At 35.2% G+C, this 26807-nt stretch overlaps 1 protein-coding gene across 1 annotated transcript in view; it reads right to left on the bottom strand.

Moving 5' to 3' along the window:
* Positions 1–977: 977 nt before the first annotated feature.
* Positions 978–26807, bottom strand: part of DIAPH3 (diaphanous related formin 3) — a 222456-nt gene continuing 196626 nt past the window's right edge. The window contains exon 29 of the mRNA XM_031045922.2: positions 978–2457. Within this exon, the coding sequence (XP_030901782.2) occupies positions 2204–2457 (254 nt within the window). The 3' untranslated portion in view covers positions 978–2203. The remainder of the gene's footprint in view (positions 2458–26807) is intronic.

Below are 26807 nucleotides of genomic sequence, written 5' to 3' on the forward strand. Positions count from 1 at the left end.
ATACTGTATTTACATGGAGTCTAAGAAGTTGTATAGCTTCTTCTACTCTCCTAGTTATACAAAAGAAACTGTGAATTAACTTGATGTTTGCTTGAAAGGATTAATTCAGAAATACAGTATCTTAGAAGGATGAAAAAACCTGAAATACATTTCTAAAAGCTTCTCAAACTGTAAGAAAAGGTAACTTAAGATCTATAATTTTAGATGTAAATATTTATTTTAAAACCAGAAGATGCTAGGCTGCTGCTAGCATTTTGTTCATTGAAAATATCAGTAAATGGTTTTGTAACTTTGCTTGATAAACTACTCAGTAGTGTCCTGGACTGTCAGTTTTCTCTTGTAGACTATTACCCACTAATTCAAATGAACAAGTTTACTATGTTCAGGAAAATGAGTCTGTACTTCCACCTTCACTTGGTAAGTCATCCTTCTAGCATTTCAAATACAGTTCTCTATTCCTAGCCCTTTTATTTTAGCATGTCCTTAGCAAGTGACATCATGCAGTGAATGGTTGTATTTTTCCCTTTTACGTACATTTTCTTTGTGATTGAAACCCCATTTTATTTAGTCAAACACATTGTATTTTGCAGATAGCAATTTTTACTGCACCCTGTAAACAAGGGTAGTAAGTCTTAACAGTGGAGGTGCAGAAGACTTTAGTGGAACAATTAGTAGTAGTGGTATTTCCAGTTATCCACTAAAGGTGAATTAAGTCCCAGTTCTGTGGTTACTATATACAATTTCAAGTTACCACAGGTGGCCCCGTATGACAACTTTGACCACTGTTTGCAAGGGGATCTAAAGAAATGACTGCTTTCTCTGTGTCTTCTCCTGACTTCTGTTAATACCTCTTATTTTTTTAAGTTAATGTGGGAAATGTAATTGGAGTATATAAAGACACAACAGCTGCAGAAACAAGAGGTTGATTCCCATGATGGCTGAAAACCCCTCCATGACGTATGTATAAACAGGCCCAGTTTCTGAGTTCTAATTAACTTTATTAATGTTTGGTGCAGGAAGTACAAAGGCAACTTCAACAAGGATATAAAAAGCACTGGAGCATTGAAACACTGGTTTCATGTAACTGACTCTTGTTGAAAGATGTATTTTTCAGCATTTTGTAAAGAAAAATTGAGTAATTTAGAAGAAAGCTATTGGATACACTCTTATAATAAGGAAGCTTTAAATAATGGAGCAAAGATACTAATAATAGCTTTCTACTTGGTAACATAGGTAGCAATTCTTTATGACGTGCAAATAATAAATACGATAGCGAACACATAACAATGTACAATGACAGGGCAATAAAAGAGATGCAATTACATGCAAACTTCCTATTGTGCCAGCAAATAGGACTTCATGGGCTACTGGAAAATGAGTTTGTGAAAAACCAATTGTTAAAACTTTTTCCATTACATGTTACTTTTACAGAAACATACTAATTCACATGTAAAAAGATAAAATATTAACTGGTAAATAACCGTAAAGACATTTTCTCCTACTATGGACACACCTGCAAAACCCTGTAATCATAGAAATTATATATATTATTTTGATATAATATTCATAACTAACTTAACAGTAGGGATATATTAATCACACATAAAGTATATTATTTGTACAGATTGTTTACTGTCCATGGATTTCTATTTTGTAAACACATAGAAGCTTTGGTGCTCTTCAATGAACTCAAACTGGAATACACTGATTTATGATACATATTTCTTATTACTATAATTGCAGTGGATGCTATAATACTACTTTTTAGGTGCTAAAACCTTTTAAGTATAGAAATTGCAGTAGAAAATAAAAGAATACCTTTTCTGTTATTTATTGACCCTCAGTTCCAGGCATGATGATTTAAAAATATTTAAAAGATATTTTGTGAAGCTCTCAAAACATGTGGTCAGCAGCTTGTCCATGAAAGGGATTGTGCCTTGGAATAATTTAGGATCTGTTTTCTTCTGATATTTTTGTATGCTAAGTAGGTGAAAAAATAAAAATTGTCTTGCAGTTATGCAACACTATAGTATTATTTTGTACTGCCTTGCAAACAAACAGCTTAGAAATAGATCATTCAGCCATAGAGAAGTTAGGAACTCAAAAGTATGTGATATCAATAATAGAAAATGAGTGTATCTTTGAAGATGTAGTTTCTTATAGCTTGGTTTTAAGCTCTGACTTAATCCTTTCTATGTTCATTCTATAGTGCTCGCAGTCTTGCCAAGAGGGCTTCTACTTCTGGAATGTCTTCTCCATTAGAAGGAGGTCCAATATAACCCATTTTCTTTTCTTTGCTGCCTTCTCCATGACAAGCTCCTTTTTTCGCAACAGGCTTATTCCACACTGCAGAACTTGTTACATCATAAGTAGCTTCTTTGGTGACTGGGCTTCTTGTCAGGTTTAAACTGATACTGTGGTGTGAACATGACTTCTCTAGCTGTCCTTTCTGGTTCTCTGCAGAAGATAAACCAAACAAACATTGTTTCACTATTAAAATACTTAGCTTCAGTATTTTGTAATATAAAAGACCTCTTGATCAGACAAAATTTTTCACGCAGATGAAGTACTAGAAGAAGTAATGATAGCCAAGGAGACAAGAGAGCAGATTTTGGCCTCTTCAGGAACCCGCTCAGTAATGTGCCATGGGACATAGCCCTAGAGGGCAGGGGGACCCAAGACTCTTGGTTGATATTCAAAGATCACCTGCTACAAGCTCAGGAGTTTTACATCCCAACTAGAAGTGCATCAGGAGGGCCAGGAGACCTTCTTGGATGGATAAGGAGCTGCTGAGGAAACTTTGAAGGAAAAAAGAGACATATAAAAGGTGGAAGCAAGGACAGGCGGCCTGGGAAGAATATAGGGATGTTGTCTGGGAAGCTAAGGACAAGGTTGGGAAAGCTAAGGCCCAGTTAGAATGAAACTTGGTTAGGGATGTGAAAGATAACAGGAAGGGATTCTATAGGTACGCAGGATATAAAAGAAAAATTAGGGACAACATGGGCCCTCTCCAGAAGCTATCGGAATAACTGGCTACCCTGGATTTGGAGAAGGCTGAGGTTCTGAATGACTTCTTTGCCTCGGTCTTCACCGGCAAAGGCTCTGACCACACCACCAAAGTCTTGGAAGGCAGACGCAGGGACTGTGAGAATGAAGACCTTGGACCCACTATAGGAGAGGATCTGGTTCAAGACCACCTTAAGAACCTGAATGTACACAAGTCCATAGGACCTGATGAAATCCATCTGTGGGTGGGTCCTGAAGGAGATGGCGAATGAAGTTGCAAAACCACTGGCCATCATATTTGAAAAATCATGGCAGACAGCTGAAGTTCCTGATGACTGGAAAAAGGGAAATATAACCCCCATTTTCAAGAAGGGGAAAATGGATGACCTGGGGAATTAGAGAGCAGTCAGTCTCACCTCTGTGCCTGGCAAAATCTGGGAGCAGATTGTCCTGGAAGGCATGCTAGGGCACATGAAAAACAACAAGGTGCTTGGTGATAGCCAGCAGGGCTTCACTAGGGGAAATCCTGCCTGACCAATTTGGTAGCCTTCTATGATGGGGCTACAGGACTGATGGACAGGGGTGGAGCAGCTGATGTCATCTACCTGGACTTGTGCAAAGAGTTCGACACTGTTCCACATGACATCCTTGTCTCTAAATTGGAGAGACATCAATTTGATAGGTGGACCACTTAGTGGATAAAGAACTGATTGGATGGCTGCATGCAAAGAGTTGTGGTCAATGGCTCAATGTCCAGCTGGAGACCAGTAACGAGTGGTGTCCCTCAGGGATCGGTGTTGGGACCGGTCTTGTTCAACATCTTTGTCACTGACATGGACAGTGGGATTGAGTGTGCCCTCAGCAAGTTTGCTGATGACACCAAGCTCTGTGGTTCAGTTGATACACTGGAGGGAAGGAATGCCATCCAGAGGGACCCTGACACGCTTGTGAGGTGGGCTGAAGTTTAACCATGCCAAGTGCAAGGTCCTACAGCTGGGTGGGAGCAATCCCAGGCACAGCTACAGGTTGGGCAGAGAAGAAATTCAGAGCAGCCCTGTGGAGCTGGGGTGTTAGTCAATGACAAAATGAACATGAGCCAGCAGTGTGTGCTCAAAGCCCAGAAAGCCAACTATATCCTGGGCTGCATCAAAAGGAGCGTGACCAGCAGGTCGAAGGAGGTGATCCTGCCCCTCTACTCTGCTCTTGTGGGACCTCACTTGGAGTATTGTGTGCAGTTCTGGTGTCCTCAACATAGAAAAGACATGGAAAAGTTAGAACAAGTCCAGAGGATGGCCACGAGGATGATCAGGGGGCTGGAGCACCTCCCATACGAAGATAGGCTGAGAAAGTTGGGGCTGTTCGGCCTGGAGACAAGAAGGCTGCATGGAGACCTCATAGCAGCCTTCCGGCAAGTATCTGAGGGGGGCCTATAGGGATGCTGGAGAGGGACTCTTCATTAGGGACTGTAGTGACAGGACAAGGGGTAACGGGTTAAAACTTAAACAGGGGAAGTTTAGATTGGATATAAGGAAGAAGTTCTTTACTGTTAGGGTGGTGAGGTACTGGAATGGGTTGCCCAGGGAAGTTGTGAATGCTCCATCCCTGGAAGTGTTCAGGGTCAGGTTGGAGGAAGCCTTTGGTAACATTGTTTAGTGTGAGGTGTCCCTGCCCATGGCAGGGGGGTTGGAACTATATGATCTTAAGGACCCTAACTATTCTATGATTCTATAAGAAAAAAATATTATCAACTTCAAAAGCAGTAGTCTGTTGTAAGTAGTTCAGTCTTTGCATAGCTTCATTAGATTAGCATCCATATTTCCTACAAAATCACAGGCAGAGCCTGAAATGATCCTATTTTCTTACTTGAATAAAAGAGAAAACAGTACTTGGCATTTCTCAGTGTCTTCCAAAGCTTTACCTGGTTAATTACATTTCCTACATATATTTTTTTTACTGTCCACATTTTAAAATGTGGTTTTTAAAATAGATTTAAAATTAATTATCCATTTTAATAATTTTTCTTTCCTTTGCATAACATGCTGCCTTTTGCTAAACATCAGTTGCACTTAGTTTATATCCAGGAGCTTTGCTCGATCGACATGTATTAACACACATATTTCTTTTATTGTTACCCTCACCAATCAAGTGACTGTTCTCTAAACCAGCATACGAGTGGTCCCTCTCATAGATCTCAAACTTTTTTAAAACAAGTGCTCTCAATATTCATGTAACCTTGAGCAAGACTTGAAAATGGCTTCGACAAACTTGACATGACATTTAAAGTTTTTTGGTTATTCGCTGAAAGATGTTCCATCATCCCAATAGTAATGACTTTGGAGCACAGGCAGTCACTCATGACAGTGTGTTTTATGTGAGTGCTGGAAATTCCTACTGAAAACAGCTTGTACATTAAAAGGCAGCTGCTGAAGATATTTACTGCACTGTCATTCTCTGACCAGGGGCTCTTGGTGATGGATGAGGATTTTACACACTTTCTTGGACAATCTCAGCAAATGCGGTAAGTACGATCACCTTTTGGCAAGTGGTGGAAAATAAATACCTCCTTTGTATCATCTTCTAAATCAGATAAACAATTCTTAATTAAAATTTGATAAAAGCCAAATTTTTCACTTGGCTGAAAATTTTAATTTCTATTTTACACTACGTAAATAATTTGACCCTGACGATGCAGCAGCACACATTTCAGTTCTCCTGCATCACAGCAGGCTAAAGATTATTTATGAACTCACCTTTGTAATTACAGGTAATAAACCCAGCATATATAACTAAAAATCCCTGGTATGTAGACTTGAATAGTCCATTCTACTTAAGTGTTTATATTTATTGATGCTGGACACATATTTGTATGTTGATAAAAGCATGGTACCTGTATCAATATACAAAATGCTAGTTGCATCATAGCCCTTTTTGTTTATATTCAATCTAAGGGCAGCAGGAAAAACATCTGGTATACTCTTAAAACACCCTGTACTGCTCCACACACTGATTCAAAACGTTCATGCTGGTGATTTGGTTCTCTATTCCATTCCACCATCATTACTCTGTATTGTTACCACACCTCCCTCAAATCTTATGCTATAGCGGTAAATTAAAGTAAGAATTGCATTTTCAGCCTATAATTGTTGAGGTGGGTGCTTTAAAGAAGCCAATGCACTTCGCATATGAACTTAAAACTACAAGGGCGCAAACTGCTGTAGGTTAGCATGTAACTTTGATCACAACAATAGAAAAGCTGCACTTACTTAGTTCAGTGTGATAAAGGCTATAAAGCATATAGTTATTAACTTTCAAGAAAAGCCCGAAGTTGAGATAAAGTGACAAAGCACAAGAATAAACAGTCAATAGTATGTTCCTATTAGAAATTAAAACCTTTTGAACCATCAGAGCAATGAAAGTTTGGAATGCCCATATATAGAAGTGAGAATAAAAAATCCTAATCAGTTATAAGTAGGAATTTGATCTATTTCTGAAGACAATATTTGATATGGCTTCCTGCCACAGCAAGGAGATGGCTTATTGATATTGGCCACCATTTTAATCCTACATTTCTAGAACAAAGGTGCCCACAGACAATCCAAAAACCATATAAATATCAACAGACTTTTCCTAAACTACTTTGAACCATTACAGCATGAACATACACAAATTTGGTTTGTGCTTTTGGCAGGAAACTATATTTGAAACAAATTGTGGAGTAAAATAAATATATTTACACACACACCTTGGTTCAAATACACTTTTAAAGGATTGAATATATTAAAGTTATAGAAAGTTAAAGGGAAAAGGGAAGGTTAAAAGGAAACTACTCATGGAAAGGCACTTCTACATGAAGTCTGGTTAAGAAGAAAGCTTACATTTCTGGAGATGCACTATTTGTCCACCTACTGTAGCAACGTGTACCTTTCGGCAGTAGCAAGACAAAAAGAAACCAGACATTAAAAATTAGTGGAAAAAGACAGAACTTATTAACTTGTATATATGGGAAGTAGTTGAGACAAGTTTCTAATGTTTAGTCATTTGTAGTAATCAAAACCTGCCATTGACATTTACCATAACAATCACTAGGCAGATAAAGAAAAAGCTAAATCTTTGAATTCATGTTCAAGTTTTCTAAATGCTGGAGTGAGAAGACATTTACCCATAATAGTTTTGACTTAAATAGTTCTGACTTTGATATTGAATTCTTCCAGGCACAGGTTACGCAGAGATCACACTGTATACTCTAAAGTCTCCATATCTAAATTCTGTGACATTTGAATTTTTTTATTTCCCTTGTTCAGTATTTAACACTTGTGTGTCCATCAGACCCATTAAAATTCATTTTTTTCAGATATGACTTTCTTGAATGATGCTGTTAATCAAAATCATTTCAAAATCATATTCACATAACCTAGAGCCAAATAGCTGCTATCATCTAGATACAAGTCTTGAAATTACTTTGATTAACAGCAATAATCAGGAAATTCAGTTGAGAGAAAATTGTGCTTAATAGGTTTCCATAGTTTAAATGGTGTCCTAGCATAGAATAACTTATAACAATATACTTATACTCTATTAAAGGATGCACGCTTTATATTCAGAAAAAGGAAATTGTGCCCTAGCATGTGAACAAAGAAAAATCAGTAGTATAAGATCTGCCTGCTGTGAACTCGGGGAAGCAAAATATGATCAGTTGGAGATTTTTAAAACCTGCAAAACTCTGTTACATACTACCTTTAACAGAGAACAGAAATGATTGCAAGAGGCTCGCTTGAGATATGGACTTTTTAAAAACAACAAATAAATATTTAAAATAAAAAGGACTTTGAAAAGCTTTATTTCATTGTGCAGTTTCTCAATAAAAGTCTAGATACTGAGGACATATTTAGTTTTTATGTAAATACTTGTACACTGATAGAAAAAAAAACCCTTGCAAATACAATGGAGAGAACAGCATTACATGGCATTATGTGCTTGTATTACGTTCATACATCTCAATGTGGGTCATGACAAAGCCATAACATAAGAAATAACAATTGTAGTTACAAGCTCATTAAACCTTTTACCAAGTTAACAGAGAAAAATGCTCAAACCCGCAGTGGAATACTTCTTATCTCTCTGGCTTGTGCTCCACATGCTACACCATATTCCTAACTTTTTCTCACTGTTTCCCTGTCCCTGATGCATTGAACTGAAAGTCAGGGAAAAGCTACACCATGACACTGCTGCTATGCTCATGTGTTTTCCCAGTAGGGAAACACATTTTCCTCATCAGAGGAAAAAAGCATGTGTTTTTGACAGCAGGTTTATTTTGACAGTACTTTTGTTTCACACTATCCAAATCAGTAGTTGTATGGACAGAAATTATATATATGTAATAAATTAATTCTCCCCAAGTCAAAACTGTTTTGTCTGTGACAGTAATTGGTAAGTGATCTCCCTGTATTTACCTTGACTCATGAGCTTTTCTGCTCCTGCTCTTCCTATTCTGCTCCCTGTCCAACCCCACCAAAAGAGGGACCGAATGAGCACCTGGGTGGGACGTGGGTCTGCTGCCTAAGACCCAACCCACCACAATAGCTTAGAGATAAGACGATTCCACCTGTCTTTTAGCATTCCTTATTTTAAATTTTCCAATTTAAAACCCCCACAAATTCTGAAAATTGTGATTTTAGATTTCCAGATTCCAAATTCTTGGCTTTTTACTATTAGGAGCACCAACAAGAATTAATTCTTGGTTTTCTCTCAAGTGTGACACAAGGGTCTTGTTTTCTGCACTGACCCCCTCCCTCCCATTTCTCTTACTCCTAAGATACTGGACAGTCACAAGCGCTGATTTTTTTCAAGCACCAATGTTTCCTCAATGTCATTTATACAGCCCAAAACTGCTCTTTTGAAATCCATTCCCAGACCTTGGCATTGGTGTTAGAATATAACAAGAGCTTTCTTAAAAGTTTGCCTTACCACCCAAAAGCAGAATTTAGACATAATAAGAATGATTGCTATAGCTAGAGGGTCCGTGTCTATTACATAATAACATTAATAAAAAATGGGATAGGTCTTTGCTGGATACTATAATGCAAAACACCTTAAATACTCTTTATTGCCACTTTTTATTAGTTTTATATTTTTCAACAATTTCTGGGACTGACAAGGGTAGGATTGAAGAATGTCCCTGAAATGTTGAAGGAGTGCTGTGTATTGTAATGACTTATTTTAGTTATACCCTGCAGCCCCAGCCCTAACATGGAGGAATGGTACCTGTACCTGAAGAATCCTTGCTTGGAAAGTAATTTCTTACATTTTACCGTGTTTACAACTTGACTAATCTAAAGAAGACAATAATGAGGCATGGAAAAGTGTTGTGTTATCCTCCCTATTTCACTCTGATTACAGTGGATCTTCCATGTCTTCTCATGCATCTTTTCCAAAATGAAAGCACATTGGGGAGTTTCTAGGAAACTGCAAATTGGGAAATTCTAAAATACAAACCTATTTTGTGGTCCTTACGGATTTGTATTTATTTTTTTCATTTGAATCATTCTCGTAAAATGTGGGATTTATGTGCAAGTCTCAATTTCAAAATGAGTAAATATTTTGGCATAACTTTATTACTGATAAATAATAAAATGATCTTATTTATGTTGGGATGAAGGAGGCAAAAAGATAAATACTGATCTACATGGTTACCCAGTGGGAGTGGGTCTTCAGGAAGTGGTCAGAAATATCATGCAGCCCAGGTGTTCATGGGATTTCTCCCAAAGTACAAATAGAATAAACATCAGCTTTTTCTCTTCTTTAAGTCAAGAAATAATCAAGAAATTACAAGAAACAGGAAGTCAACATATTCAGATACACTGAAATTCCTGAAATGTGGTTTATGACTTTTTTACTTTGTTCACAAGTATATTGTAGCTTGCCATTCCAAATCCTCTTTAGAGTTAAAAGAGAGTGAAAAATGATGACTGCATAAGTTAGTGATCTGTGACAAGATACATAGAGGTCCTTAGTCTAAAGCTGACAATAATTTATGTACATCCCATACACTAAACTGCCACTGATGCCTTTGAGCAGTAGACAAGTTTAGTCTCTAAAACTGTCTGCATAGCATCTACCTATAGGTGAATACTGCTTTCAAGGTAAACTTTGATAAAGAATTTCAGGGATATGCATAAAGACTGTTGCCATCAAAGGAAAGCTATTGGTAGCTGCAGTGGATAATGATAAGTAGTATGCTGATGAAGATAACCAAAATGGAAAGGAAACACATAATTTGTGTCTTCCTTTGCCATTTGTTGCTGGAAAAATCCCACAGTAGGAAGCCTCCTACCTCTGGAAAATAAAAATCCCAACAAGTCCAATCATCAAAGCAAGCCTTAAAGACTGACCTGATATTTATGAGATTCCACTCACTGCAGTTCTAAATAACATGATCATTTCTGTTTTGTATTCATTATTTAGCATGATCAGTTTAAAACCCCTCTATAATTATTTCTTGTAATTGCTTTAAGAGTTTAACACCAAATTATTTCTTACCCAGTATTATGTATTTATTACCCAGTATATACAAGATATCTGCTAGCTATGCTAATAACTGCTACAAACCTATACAATTTCTATTTCCTATTTTTAGCACAAACTTCCTTTCTGAAGTTTTTATAAGCAAGAGTATTAGTAGGTTGCGTTGCCTGAAGGTACGGCACGAATATTTTGTAATAACAGATAAAACCAATTTTTTTTCCCCCTCATCACCTGTTGCAATTCTCTCCTGCAAAAGTTTTTGGGAGAGAGATCCATCTACAGAATCCTGAAAACACTTCTGGGAGCAGCACAAAGATGAAAGGCTAGAGCTGAAAGCAAATTAGGTGGGTCTTAGTTTCAGCAGTTGAGTAGAAACATAATTTTCTTGCATTCCTGTAACAGGTACCAGACCAAAGTCCTGGGGTGTTTTTTGCCCATACAGGTCACAGTCACAGTGGGTTGCTGCTCACTGTTATCCAGAAGGTTGCAAGAATAGCACACTGCAACCAGTTCCTCTCATTTTAAAACTTTTTAAAATAAGCCTCTGAAGGGAAGAGGGACAACAGAGAGCGCTGCGTGCTGTTAATGATATGTCAGGTGAAAGCCTAGAGATTTACTGACCTGGAAAAGGATTTATGAGAACTCCAAATCCTAAGTAGATTGAGAAAAGATTTACACAACATTGATGTCAGCTTAAAGATATCTGTGCATGTTTGTAGTATGGGTGCTTCTCAACAGGATAGAGGAAGATCTGATTGTGAAGTTTAACCCATGTAAACTAACATCCTAGATTGCCTTTATGAATACACTGGAGATAGGATGAAACTAAATCATCTTAGTCCATTTCACTGGTTAAACACTATTATTATTATTACTACTATTATGGTCCTTTCTTTCCTCTGACAAAACTCTACAGAAAACACTTAAAAGCATGCTGTCAAGGAGACTGAAACGCTGCAGCAGGAATTAGTAAATTTTCATGATCTTCACACAAAACTAAATATTGGGGAGTAAAGGCAGAGGAAAAGTGATTCTTATTCCCCTTGCTCTGCAGGATTGCATATACACTCCTTCGACAATTTTTCTCTCTCTCTTCATATGAAGCTCTCATTAATGCTTTCACTTAATTATTTCCTCTCTTTGGGATGGACTCTAATTGGGCCTTGCTCATGTGTGGAAAGGTAAGATACAAAAAGAAATGTGTCTACTCCACACATGATCCATCTGTGCGTGTATTTGACACCAACAACTGTACTTTGCAAGTGTGGCAAATTGCTTTGAAAAGGGATCAAAATTCCAACACAGTCTAAAGGACGAATTATTTTTTAAAGATGGCTTTTACTGACTCTTGCAAACATCACTGAATTATCATATGAAACAAATCTGAGACACATTGTCATGGGTAATTAATCCAGTCATTGTGAATTCAAAATGCTGTTTTTAACATCATCATCACATGAAAAATGCGTACCATTAATGAACATATTTACTGCCCTATATTCTAACAGTTAGACTCTTAGCAGCCACTTTAGTATGTAAAAAAAACACATCAGAAGCCAACTGTAGCATATCCAGTTTCATTTTTTCCTAATCAATTGCATGCATTTACTGATTAGCAAACACCAGCTAACAGAATATAATCTTCTTATTCAGAGGATTTTTTTTTTAATTTCAAGGAATCTAAGACACAACACAACTTTGTGCTTACCGAAGAAACCTCTCCCTCCCTTACAAAGGAACTAAGAGGGAAAATTTCATGTAGAATATGAAAAAATAAACAGACTGAAAAACCAAATCCTTTACAATCACCAAGAAATCAAGGCAGAAGGCAGCAAGACCTCCCAAGCCACTGAAACAAAGGATTCTTACATATAGTCTTGGTTTTCCTTTGTCTGTTATTACTTACAAAGCAGTCTTGCAAATATGTTTAGCTCAAAAGGTGATATTAAAAACAAACGGTTAGAGATCATCATGGTATATTAATTATGAAAAAGAAGCCAAACTGAATTTAATCAGAAACAGCAGACTCCAAACAGGAAAAATCTTCTCTCTTTTTATGATAGAGACGGTTAAGAAAACATTTATGGTAATGCCAGAGCATCTGCTGATTATAGTCAAAGCTGCAGGATGCCAACATTAAATCACTGAACCATCTTGACAGCTTCTGGGTACTCGAGTTTCATTCTAATAATAATTTGCTGTGAAATGTACCCAAATCTGAATATTAGCTAGAAAATGTTTACAAAGAATATAGGTAAGGGCAAATAAATCAGACACAAAACTGATTTGTGTCTGAAAAAAAAAACAAACTAAAATAGATGTTCGTCACTCAGACATTTCAGAGCTGCATGTAAATTAGTAAATCTCTAAAAAGATTAATCACTTTAAGAACAGAATAGAATTTTACCTATTGAGGGTGACCTATCTCTTTTTTCTTGTTTAGAACTGTTACATGCTTGTTTGTTTAATATAAATACAGATTAGTCATTTGAAGAAGGCCTGCACCATTTAAAATCAATTTTTAATTCCAGACACCTGAGGATTCTACACAGAACAATATACTTCATTGTAAAGATTTAATTGATGCATCTATGTGCTGCAGAGGGTGATTACTTGAATAATAACGATAAGAGTCGTGTGATCTGGTTGCTAAGCAAATGTGAGTAAGAGAGAAAGCCCAGAAAGGACGTAACAATGAATCAAGGTTTGATGACAGGGTAATTATTCTATGAGCTGTCATGCTGAAGGACTCACAAAACATTGACCTGCACATGATCACACATCAGAAGATTGTCTGAAGGGTAATTAAAATACTAATACAGAAGTTCAGTCAGTCACAAAGAGAAAAATATAAGCTTAACTTATTTCTCTGTAGCATGCATGGTCAAATGTATTCTCATGTTAAATATAAATGTTTGAACAGTGCAAGAATTCAGAGGAGAACAGATTATGGCAAAGACTACTGAAGTTTATATGAATTAGCACTAATACTTTTCTTTCTTCAGCTACTTTGGGCAATCAATTAAATATTATTCGTACTATGACACATTAAAGTGTAAAACCTGTGAACCAACTTTCTGAAGGACATAGGAAAAAATGGTAATTTTTTCAAAACTGCATGCAAGGTTACTACTTTGCAACTACACTGATTATAGATGCCTACAGATGTCTACTCAGTGTAGACCAAAAAATACCCCATAAAGCAACCTACCTCCAGAACCAAGTTAGTCTGTGAAGAAAAACACCTGGGTGTTCAGACTAAGAAATTCAGAAATCTCCTCACTTCCCTCCCCACCCCCAATTATTGGTTACACAACTGAAGATACTGGAAGCTGAAGTGGCTGTATGTATTTAACTCTTGCTATCTAATAGTATGCATCTTAAACTAACGTTTAATTGCATTTATACAGGTGCATTTCCCTTTAAATTACCAAAAATGATTACTCTAAAATATTCTCAGTTATATTTCAAAACAGGAAACATGAACTACAACTATGAAATATATATAATTCATAGACTATGTATGCTGTGGATTCTCTTCAAAAATTTAAGACCACTGAGAACACCTGAAAAGATTTTTTGGAACACTTGTACATAAATTCATACAGACCAGGATGTCCATAGGATACTCTCATTTCATACATAGGCACAATCATTGCACAATTCTCAAACAATAAATTCTTCTTCTCCCACCATATTTTAAAGAGATGCTAAAACCAGATAGGACAGATGGATGTTTGGCTGATGGCCAGGGTCAACCCACCACAACAGCATTTCTTTTTTAACATATAACGTTACAATCTTGAACATATTTTGAAAGGGTTACATTAGAAACACAATCCATATAATAATTATCATAATGGCACTTCCTTTTAGAATGAATATGTTCTGTAAACACATTGCTAGCTCATCAATTAAGTTACTCACTTGTACTAAATATGCTAGTTATATTCTCAAATCTTTTCTAGCATCTTCATTAGTGCTCATTTCAAAAGACTAATGCCATACCCAAATAGTTTTGAATGCAAAGAAGGAAAACAAATGCTAAAGAAAACTCTCCCAATATTCAGCAGCTTGCTGTGGTCTAAGTAAAACTTATTAAAATGCAAATTTCAAGCACATCAGTAGTAATTTCAAAGTAGCATCCTATAGTAAAAACATAATTTTCAGTTTTGTATAATAATAATGCAAATCTAGACTCTCAACATTAGCCAGCAGTATTAAGTATAACAATACAGCAGACTCCAAAGACATTTGTAAAAATTTTGAGGCAAAAATACTAGGACAAACATTTTAATGGAAGAAAGCTATGGGGAAGGGAGTGGGTAAGGCAGAATATCCTTTACCTTTAAGGATTCAGCTATTGCAATTGAGAATTTATCTGACAACTTCTCTTAAAAATGTTTGCTTTTTCTGAGATTACTAACCACATACTTTTTTTTTTCCACAAATTAAGCTTAAAATCAGGGCAGTTTCAATAAGCTGAAGTAGATGTATAAATTTAACTCTTTTGTTATCTAAGAGTATGCATCTTAATGTGTATAGGTTCACCTCCCTTTAAATTAAGAAACTTTTTTTTGTCTTCATGAATACTCTAAAATATTCTCAGTTAAATTTCAAAACAGGAAACACAAACTACAACAATGTAATACATATAATTTGTTGACAACGAATAGATACATATCACAAGTACAGAAAGAAAACTAGCTCTTTTCTTTAGTGTTGTATAAAATTGGGCATGCTTAGTTTTGTGTGTCCTTGTGCCTGACCAAAGGCCATGAGATTCACTGAATGAAATGAATTTGTGCTGGTTGCCTTAGGCTCCCTTCACAGTAAATCAGAAGTAACAAGCACTTCTAAACTATGCTTCATTTCACCCAAATGTAGATACTTTAAACAGGTAAAGAGAGTTTAGAGGTAATTCGTGCACTCCAGCTGTCTAAACTTCTGTATCTGGAAGCTTCTCACTTTTCATTGCAGCAAAGTCTGCATAAAAGACGGACTTCATAATCTGGACAGTGACAGCAGATTGTAGAGATCATACATTCTCTATGAGGGGGAGGGAAGGGTGCAGATCTTGCAAATTAAAGGCCCGATAGAACATTATGGGTACTTATCACCTACTTAACACAAACTACAGAATTCTCAAAGCTTTTTCTGGCTGCTTAAAAAATATGAAAATAGAACTGAAACTATATTCTGGTTGCTACAGTGAACAGATCAGATATAAACAGGGGAACTCTCTTTTGTATATAATATACTGACAGGAACTGTAGGTGTGAAAGTTGTCATTATTAAGTATGTTGCTCAGCCATTAGCTGTCACAATTTTTTCCTTTTTAAAAATCTTCCATTTTCACTAAATTTTTTCTTAAATAGACATAGATCTCATAGTTATTCAACCTCCTATCTATCTCTTGTAGATTTGTGATACCCATACTTTTGTGCAGGTTTACAAGATTCTGACAAGCTTGAAACATTCTAGATTTAAAGTCAGCCTATATCTTTGATTTTGACTTCTGTACTGGTATGTGCAACCCTACCCTTCACATGAAAATCACCACTGCTATAAACTGAAGATGGCATAGACTTAGTCCTGGCCAAGTAAAACTTGAAACTCCAGTAATGTACGTTCAAACTTTAGAATCTTACATCCACAGAGGACTAAGTGTTTTAAGTTTAGCCTTTAGGGATGAAGATATAAATGCGATGTTTTGTATGGCAAGGCAGCTCTGTGATTTTTAGATATTACTCAGTCTTGTGTGTTTGAATTTTTGCTAAGACAGCTAGCTTTGTAGATTAAAATAAAAGAGGCAAAGTGATTTGAATCCCATGAAAATATTTTATGAACTCCCTCTTAAAAAGAAATCATCCCATAACAGTGCTTATATAGAGTATGTGGCAAGATTAAAAAAAAGAATAAAAATAGTATGCAGTGCTAAAAACTCTTAACAGCACCTGTTATTCAACACTACTTTAATTCATATAGTCTCATTGCCATTCAAAATAAGCAGTAAAAATAATATTTTCATTGGATCTTATCATACACACTTTATGCATATATTAAAATAATTTGCCTCTTGCTTATAAACATACTAAATATGATGTTAAATTTGAAATCATCCATTAAAAAAAAGCTAAAGAATCAGCAAAGAAAAGCATTACCGTTTCAACATAGGAATGGCAATAATATTAAAAAAAAAATCTGTTATGAAACAAACACAAGCAGTTATATGGACTCAACCTTTTGAAAAAATTGTTTTGATAAGTCTTTTTATTATGTTTAGTAGACTATAGCACTATATTTCATCTTTCATTCAGAAACAAATCCAAATGACCTATGCACATCAGAATTAAAATAGAAATGATGTCCTCCATATCAGATTACACACACCTTTTACTCTTTCATGCATATAAGAATGACTGATACATAGAGATCCAGCTGAAATGTGTTTCAGATTTAGGAAACAACTTTGTGTGTAACATAAAGTGTGGGATGTTGCTTACAAATCCTATGCATGCACTAGCACTATATTTCATTGAAATAATTTTTTTCTAGATTATAGTAGCCACAATACAGAATCACTGATTCCCTGATGCTCAGGGGGACGCTATTGGTCTTTACAACGAACTGAAATGGAATGAGGAGGTGGTGGTCTCTTCTCCCAAGTAACAAGTGATAGGACAAGAGGTAACTGCCTCAAATTGCACCAAGCGAGGTTTAGATTGGATATTAGGAAAAATTTCTGCACTGAGAGGGTTGTCAGGCATTGGAACAGGCTGCCCAGGGAAATGGTGGAATCACCGTCCCTGGAAGTGTTCAGAAACTGTGTAGATCAGACCCTTAGTGACTTAGTGGTGGACTTTGCAGTAATGGTTGGACTTGATGATCTTAAAAGTCTTTTCCAGCCTAATTGATTCTATTAATCTTTGATTATGCCTGACTCTGCAGGACAATAATGGCAAAGAGATTGCAGTGTCAAGGGATTAGTCAAGGAAAAAAGGTAATCTTCAGAGCACAATTAAAAGCACATACTTTAGACATATACTACTTTATTTTGATTCAAGAGAGAGCCTAGCTTAGATTAGTTTTAAATAGATAGCAAATCAGATCCCATGTAATTCCGCAGAATATACCAGCATCACATTGTGGACTTTATTTACCTGCCTTACATGTGTATAAATGCGCTAAAGAACTGCCAGCTGTGAATGGGAACTTGTGACTGATACTCTAAAAAAAAAGGTTTTTCAAACAGAAGTGATGTAAGTCATATAGAGAAATGGGCTCAAGTGGCTAAACTGAGTTTGTGACAGACAGACACTGTTGACAGAATTGTTGTGGATGATAGCTGTCTGGCTGTAGAGAATGCATTGACATGACTGAAAGGTTGGACCAGATGATCCTCAGGGTCCCTTCCAACCTGGTCTTCTATGATTCCAGGACTGCCTCTGGAAAGACTGATAAACCTTGGACTCCTCACCTGCCATTGGAAGATATTTCTGCTACTCAGAAAGCAATTCTTGACTACTTTAAAAGTGAAGGTCATTAGGAGGAGACAGTACTTTTTGTGTTAGTTCCCTAAGAACAGACTAGTTTCAACTTTAATTCTAAATCAGTCATAAGAGGATAGCTTGCCTTCTAACCCTGGGAATTTCACCAGTTTTAGTTTCAATCAACTGTTTGTATTTGCAGTTTTTCACTTTGCTTTAAATGGTGTTTAAGACTTCTTTAAAAAGACAGTTTTGTAAAATATCTAATGGTAATAAAATTGTGAGATACAGTTAATTCTATATTTATATAAAACACTGACTGTATATGAATCTGCAATAGATAAGACATCTTAGAAAGAATTAAACACTTATGATGCATGAGACCATTTCGGAAAATCATTTTCAGCTATTTTCAGCTGCAACTGATCGCAGAGAGGGAAAGGAAGTAGAGGGAAGGGCCAGGTATCCAAATTTATGATTGTATAAATCTAGAGCATAGAACTGTACTTAAATTTTGTGCAGACTTGTCTGACTTGAAGACATGAAATCCACTAAGTAGAAGCATTGAACAATAGGAAGTTGCAGTACAGTAGGATGCTGGGTCCAATCTAAGAAAGCACTCCATCACCTGCATTTTTAGGTGGTTTTTTTTTTTCATAAAAACAGTACAGAAAGTTTAGAAATAAGGAAATGAGCTGATAATGAAAAAAAAATCACTGATGTTGTATATTTTTTGACTGATGCTTCATACTATTTCCCCTTACATCCATTAGCTGCCCTTACCAAAGCATGACATTTTTTTTTAATTGGGTGGAAGTAATATACATCTAGACATAGCATCAGTTAAGTATTTTACTAGTTACATCTTCTCACCAAATTTATTAAAATATTAATATATTAAAAAATAGCTATTACAGGGAGGATTGAATATTCAGTAACATAAAATCACCATCCATGGAACTATTATTGTTTCAATGTAAATATAGAGGTTAGAAGCTACAATTATACATGGGCTATCAAAGAAAATACATGAATTATGTGAAGAAAACCATTAGGTTTCTCAGACAAAATTTAAGTCCTTTTTAGTAAGGTTTTCACATAAAATGTTTGAGTAATTGCCATAATATTTCACAAAATAACAATGAAATGCAACAGCTGATTGATAATAAATACTGTCATATTTCATCCTCACTATTTGAAGAAGATATTTTTTTCTAAATACTTTACTAACAGGTTTCATGCCCATGAACACTATGTTTGTTTTCATTTGAAAATGCGTTCTACCAATGTTTAATATTTTGTGTTTGACAATGCTGAACTCAAACATGCAGTATTGTCCCTTTTACGAAAGAGAAACACTGGTTTAGAGTAGATGTATACTATTGCAAGTAAGACTGTGGTAGCTGTATCACAATTCATTTGTAGCCAGTTTTCTAACAAATGCAATTGGGTAGTAGGAGAGGAAACACCCTTATTTAAGACTATAAGGAATACAGAATAGACAGAAGCAATTAAAAAGATATGCACTAGTACACCTTTTAGAAACAGGCATTGGGAAACATCTACTGTCCAGTGCTAGTTAAAGACATTAGACAACTTCCTGTGGTAAATAATCCTCCAGAGAAATGAAAAGCAAAACACACCCTACTCTGGATGATACTGATACTGTATATGAAGAATCTTCAATTGTTTGAAGATCAACTTTCATCACTGGCCATAAATCAGTTTATTGTAATTATTACTGTACTATCACATGATTTACTATTTGGAAAAAAAAAAAAAAAGCAATTTTTCATTTTCGTGGCATTTATTGCTTTTAAGCAGCAGTAATTTTCCAAAGTAAACACAACCATGCATAACTGCTCGCTTCCTTTCCCCTCAAAACAGCAGTAATGTTGTTTAAATAATTGCTCATTTTAAAGTATTTGGTTTATTTTTATACATAGCTTTCAATTAATTTCAGTTAAAAGAAATACCAGACACTTATTAATAGTGCATTACTATAGTATGAAATTGTGGGCAGTTTAAAAACCTGTTGCTTAATGCAGTTACTGTTTCACAATGGGAGGAATAATTTCTTGTAGAGTGACATTTTTCCTTATGTCACAGCTATACTTCCTTTACAAAAGCTGTTACTTTGATGGGGAGGACAAATGCCTGCCATATATTACTATGCAGTCCATTACAATAGGTTCATTCATATTTATAATACAATCTGTGATGTTGATGCAATCACTTTAGACTTCACTGTTATTTCAAACAAATCCATAACTGTGAAAAAGGCAGGCTGTTGACAGGAGTTAATGTGGGTTTTACTCTGTTTACAATTGCTTTCTAATCTACTAAATGGCTGTGAAAATTGATGCACTGTTAGAAGTGCTTTTATACACTACTACAGATAAAGGGCTGTTATACTGCAGTAATCTCTGCAATGCTAAATTGAATTTTCGACAGTGCTTTTTTTTTTGTTTTTCCAATTTGAATGTGACAAGGTAAGCTACTCAATTTATGGTAAGCTTAATTTCATCAATGCAAAGTATTTTTCCATCTTTTTTAATTGAGATGCCTATTATTGCTAGGAAATAAAAAAGAAGCTAAAACTTGGGACTATCACGATATTTACTTTAGGGAAAATCTCTTGGTCAAAGCATGGACCAGAGTCACTAAATTTTGTGATGTCCTGAAGCTATGCAAGTGAATTCTGTAGTGAAACATTGTAGTGGAGCTGCCAGAACTGCTTGGCTTGCCATAAAGGTAAACAATTCTGTTTCAACATCACAAAATAAAATTTAAAATTAGATTATTTGCCAGAAATTAACTTTCCTGTGGAATTTTAGGGATACATGTAAAGATGGTGGTTTAGTTACATAACCAATGAAATCACAGTCATAAAAAAGTCCAGAGAATGTATACTTTAGTGTACCACCCTAAAATGTCAATTGGAAAAAATATTATAAAGCTTTTTAAGCTTCAGATTTCCCTGATAAAAGAAGGTGCAAAGAATACCAAAGCTGCTTTGGTACAAAGATGACTTTGGTGCTGTAGAATGAGTGCCCTAAAAAAAATTCTCACACACTTCTCTGAAATGCCTGGTGCCTCATTAAACTTGAGGAATGCTAGACACAATGCCTTTTTATGTTAATTAAGGAGGTGTTAATTTTCTATATGAATATGAAAATGTTACTAAAAAGTAATGAACAGAACTTTTAAATGGCTTCTGATGGAATAAAAAATCCTTTATATTCAAGGCATTTGCATGACTAATAACTTTAAAATTTGCTTATGTCTTTTAATACTAAAAAGATTTACTAAAGAGGCATAGTTTTTAGACAACAGAATAATTTATGTTGGAGGAGACCTCTCTCCGGGTCATCTGGTTCAAACCCAGCTTCAAAGTGAAACACAGTTGTTAAAGTTGGACCATAACATTTTTCCAAAAATAGGCTGTTAGAGATTCAAACTTCATAATTCAACTTTGGTGACATTTAATCACATCAGTTGAATTCAGTAGTCCAACATAACACAAAAAATGCCCACGTGTTTCATGCAAGACAGTACGATTATTCTATGCAGAGTACTAAGTAAAATTCACTTAAACAGTCTATCAAGTAAGGAACACAAATGTGTAGTAACCAGGCTTCATGAACAATAAAGATCAAAGAGAATTTTATTTCTCTTGAGGGTTTTTTTGTGCTGTATGACTTATTTATTTTCTTGAATGTTCACTTCTCCTCTCCATGTTCAAAAGAAAAAGGGCTTAAGAACTAAGTTCTATAATTCTTACAGACTCAGAGAAAGAACAACTATTAAAGTTAAGTGCTACTGAATAAGCCTTACCGATTCTGCAACATAAAGAATAAATGAAAGCTTGTTTTGCAAAGATGGAATATTAGAAGATGAATCATAAGTAGGTGCTTCTGAAGTTGCTTTAAAATGTACTGGGAACAGTCATCACTGGTAAGCTAACACTGATTGTTTAAAAGTACCCTATTGATTGCAGCTGCAAATGGAATTTCTTCCCCTAACAGATTAAGTAAAATATTACACAAAGGGGTTCTACAGAAAAGTGATTATTTTGCTTGAGCAGGGTTAAGAAAAATCTGCCGTACATCTGTCACACTCCAATATCATTTTGTTATATTAGATCAGCTAATACAACCTCTAAGGAACAAAAACGTTCCTTCAGAAAATTAGTGGGCATCTTGTAGATGCTGCTAAGTATCATTTCATCCCAACTTGTAGTTATTTCTGAAACACAACCAAAGAAGCCATGTAGTTTAGCAGCACTGCATATTCCAAATACTGTCATTCTTCACAGATGTTTATGTTCAAGTCTACCACACGGGTAGAGGTTCTGCTCTGCAAAACTGCATTATACCATGTTCCTTTAAAATTTTTAAATATCCAAAACATTCCTGCAAATCTATATTTGAACAAACAAAAAAAACCCCAACATTTTAAAAGGCAGTTTTATAATATGTGAAAATGTAGCCTTCCTTAGACTAGAGAGAGTGGTATCTCCTTCATTAGTCACAAAGTTGAGAAAGTTCATATAGAAAGTGTCCCGTCTGGTCCATTGTATTCACCACATGGTACGGTTGAATGGCCTATCCGTAAATATGACTGAAAGGCTTCACCATGTCCAACTCAGTTCAAGTTCATGCACATTTTACCCTTTGAATATTTCAAGAATCAAGCTTTTTTCCCTCCCTACAATTAAAACTGAAATCAGGTAAGAATTGTTCTGCTTATAAAAACACTAAAAAACCTCATCAATTATGATTTTGGACATGCTAAGATCTGATCCAGTAGATCATAGTTTTCCAGAAAGCACGGTGGCCATGAAAGTCTCATATGTTAACATTTTGGAAGGCTGACTCATGTAGGAAAGGCAGAAATTATGTAATTAGAACATCCTGTACAATCTAAGGGAAAAGAGATGATGAAGAATGAACAAGTATATGCCTGTAAAGCTATGCTTTGTCTAGGAGAATAAGAGGTGAAAACAAGGCAATCGCATACGGGTCATCTGATGTTATATTCCCTCACCTGTATAAGCAAACTACGGTTTTGCTGTCTTTCCACACTGGAATCAATCTGAAATATTAATGAGATTCCTCTTTAAGCATTCATATGAATGCACCGTACTTAAGGAACAAGTTTGTCCTCCAAATGGCACGAAGACGGCTTCTTGTCTGTTGCCATAAGTATTCACTGCAAATAATTTCCCAGAGTACTCTGCAACAGGCAGTAGATATGAGGATTTACTTTCACAGAAAGGAGCACTTAAATTGCATCAGTCCCCTATGTATGTTACAGTTAAGAATCACCTACATAATATGAAACTGGATATGGGGGTAAACAATCACCTCCCAGCCTTCCTAAGAGTCTGTATAGGTGCATTCATTAAGTAAAGGCTTGCTAATTAGGGATGGACAGCAGGTCTGTCTTGGACCCAGCTGGCACTGTCCCTATTGGACATAGGGAAAGCTTCTGGCAGCTTCTCACAGAAGCTACCCCAGTAGCTCCACTGCTACCAAAACCTTGCCACACAAACCCAGCTCACTATATAAGTGAATATGACCACGCAATATATGAGAAATCTCACTAAAGGTTCCATAAAGCTTTTCTTCAAAACTTAAATATTTACTATGGTCCATTTACACAAGCAGTATTACAAGAGAGTAGCATTTTTTGCTGAACCCTGATTAGATTTTAGAAAATCACAAAACATTTGGATGCGTACAACTGAACTCCAGTGCTACATCTTTGCTCTGCTACATTTATAATAGCTGCTTGAAATTGCTGCCACTGGCCAAAATTCTACCATCTATTTCTATTCTAGCAGCTGCAATTCACTACAGAAGCTCATTTCTCTTTCTTCAAGTACTATTTTTACTTGGTTGCATTTTCCCTGCATTTTTATTCTAACATCAAAATATTAGTAAGGACATAAAATACACTAGTATGCAAACAATCAGACTGGAACTTAATACAAATTTTGCTTCAGTCCAGGGTAAGTGGAAATGCCCTGTAAATATCTAGTTTTCAAAGCACTCAAGTTGCCTTTGGCAAGTTTTGTAGCCAAAACATGCAACTGTTACCTCACTAGTTTCTCTGAAATTCTGAGCTTTGGTAGCAGAGCTTTGGTAGCTAAATCTGTTTCAATTTTGAACAAATTACATTTCCTGAAATGCTATTCAATGAAAACAAAAAGGAAAGGATGATGTATGCCCAAATATAATTAAAATTGCAGCAAGTTTCATTATGTAATATTTTTAATGTTTGAAACTAATGTAATTTACAGTTTTATGTCTAGCATAGGGTAAACTTACTTTATACAAAATGATGTTTCAAAAAGAAATAAACCAGGTTGCTTTGTAAGCACTTGTATCTCTCTAAAGTCATGCTTTAGTAGAAAGGAGACTTCTAAAGGGAAAAACTTATAATAGTCAGTTCAGTTTCTTACAGTACTATCTCTTATTTTGGTTTCACTATTTCTAAAAGAAAATATCAGATAAAGCCTGTCTTCAAAAGTATGAATCTTGTAATTTAGCATCTGTGATAGTTGTCTTTTCCCCCCTATATATTCTGCTTGTACAAAAGAGAAAATGAAATTAAATACAGGTTTTATATTTTCTATTTCTTGTAATCATGACCTTAAGTCATGAACTTACGGTGCTTTCCAACCCTAACCATTCTAATTCCATGTCTTAAAGATACAAAAAAGGAAAGAAAAATCAATTACAGATGCCAGCATTTTTTTTTTTTTAGATATACATTGGTAATACTACAGAAGCCACAGTTTAGAAACATGCAATTTAAGTCCAGATTGCCTGATTTACATTCCTGACGCCCTGATCTAGTGTAGTTGAACACTGAATTTAAATAGAGGTGCTTAAGTTGGGAGGGACTTATGTATATGCTTATATGCTGTGCAGGAGCAACATCCCATTGCAGCAAACCACAAGTACAGTGTGTTTAACAAGTGTAACATGGCAAGCATATTTATCTATCCATAACAAAGTTAAAAATGACATCTCCTTTATTCATTTTTGAGAGTTAGGAGAAATCAGTAAGCAACAATAACCTTACTTACTACCTACTTTTCCTTATAAAGAATTATTTAGCATAATAAACCAAAACCAGAGTATGTATTTTGAAGTTAAAAGTGAAAGGTCCAAACTGGCATGCTTCAGCTATTTGTTAACTGTTTTTCTCCTAATGAATTGCCCTGTTGCTCTGCATCATTTTGATTGCATTATAACAGCTTTCATTAGTCATGATAAATATGGCTTTGTGCCATGTTATTTACTTTCTTATTTCAAATAGCTAGAGCTGCACATTATAATAACTCAGGGCATTTCTGCACTTGCTGAAAAATAATCTAGTAATGCCTCATACATGGTTTTACCTTAAAAAACCTTAAACCCAAATATTTAAGTTTTTGGATTAGTGGTTTTTTTTTTTTTTTTGATACTTTGCAACCAGCATTATTCCACCATGGCCAAAGTTCTTGCCAATAACAAGGCTAAGGGAATCAGAATTTTACTGTAATTAGATTTTGCAAACTGGGCTTCTTTTCTGGTAGAACTGTCACAAGGAGAAACTGATATTCAAAGCTTAAAATATGATTATCGCTTGAAAATGAACTAGCAGTGTAAATACGCATAAAAATGAGCTTAGGAAAAATCTGAATCACAAATAAGAACAATAATAAATATTAATCAGTAATAGGATGATTTTTATAATATACAACTTTTCTAGATATTTTCTGTACATTTCATTACCAAGCTTCATTTTCTTACCACTTTAGCAGGTCAAAAAGAGGACAACTGCTATCTGAAATACTATTTGACAGCAGAGATTCTTTTTAAAACAGTTTTTTATTAACTACACTATTTTTTCCTAGGTCAATCTAAAGTCAATGAATTTCAGACATAACCAACCTGCTCTGAATTCTAGTCAGTGATTTATGTACAAAAGTCAGTGTGTTTATCACCCAAAAGTGAAAGATGTCACTTTTTTCCATTTTTTAATTTTTTTTTTATTTTTAAAATAAAACTGCTCCCCTTAAGGTGAAAATTAAAAGTAACTAAAACTATATCTACATTGAACAATAACTATTACAGAGAATATTTGTCAATACTATTTTTTTTAAACCCATTACTTTGGTATTACTGTAAAATTAATGCCTGATACTGAGTATTAGTGTTGATATGTACATACATATGTTTATATGTACATACATATAAAAATAATGGTGTACATACATTTTATACCTACATAGATATTACATGTGCAAATACATTATGGGCTTTAGTATAATTATTAATGTCAACACAAATTTTGTGAGCAATATATGCCAATAATTTGAAAGAGTGACTTCACAAAATCCAAACTGGCCATCTAAACTCAGTTACAAAAAGGCACTTCACCTTTTAACTAACTTATGCTGCCAAAGAAAGATTTTTCAAGTGCACTACAAGGATTCCAAAATAATATTTACATAACATAATGGGAAAAATACAAAGGTGTGAAAAGACATCTATAAATGAAGCTTAGTCAACAAAGGAAAAAATTAAAGATAATAAGAGACCTTTGAAAGAACAACAGTGGTATTTTTTAAATTCATTTTTAACCTTCCTAAGATCAGGAATTGAACTTCTTGTTCAAATATTAAGATCTTTTCAATGAGCAGAAAAAAATACTCTTGCGTTTAGCATTTTCCTCTCTGCCTAGCTTTTATATTAATCCCCTCAAATTCAGGCTGTATTCAGCATCTCCTGA

The sequence above is a fragment of the Melopsittacus undulatus genome, chromosome 2 (genome assembly GCF_012275295.1).
Source record: "Melopsittacus undulatus isolate bMelUnd1 chromosome 2, bMelUnd1.mat.Z, whole genome shotgun sequence".
Classification (NCBI taxonomy): domain Eukaryota; kingdom Metazoa; phylum Chordata; class Aves; order Psittaciformes; family Psittaculidae; genus Melopsittacus; species Melopsittacus undulatus.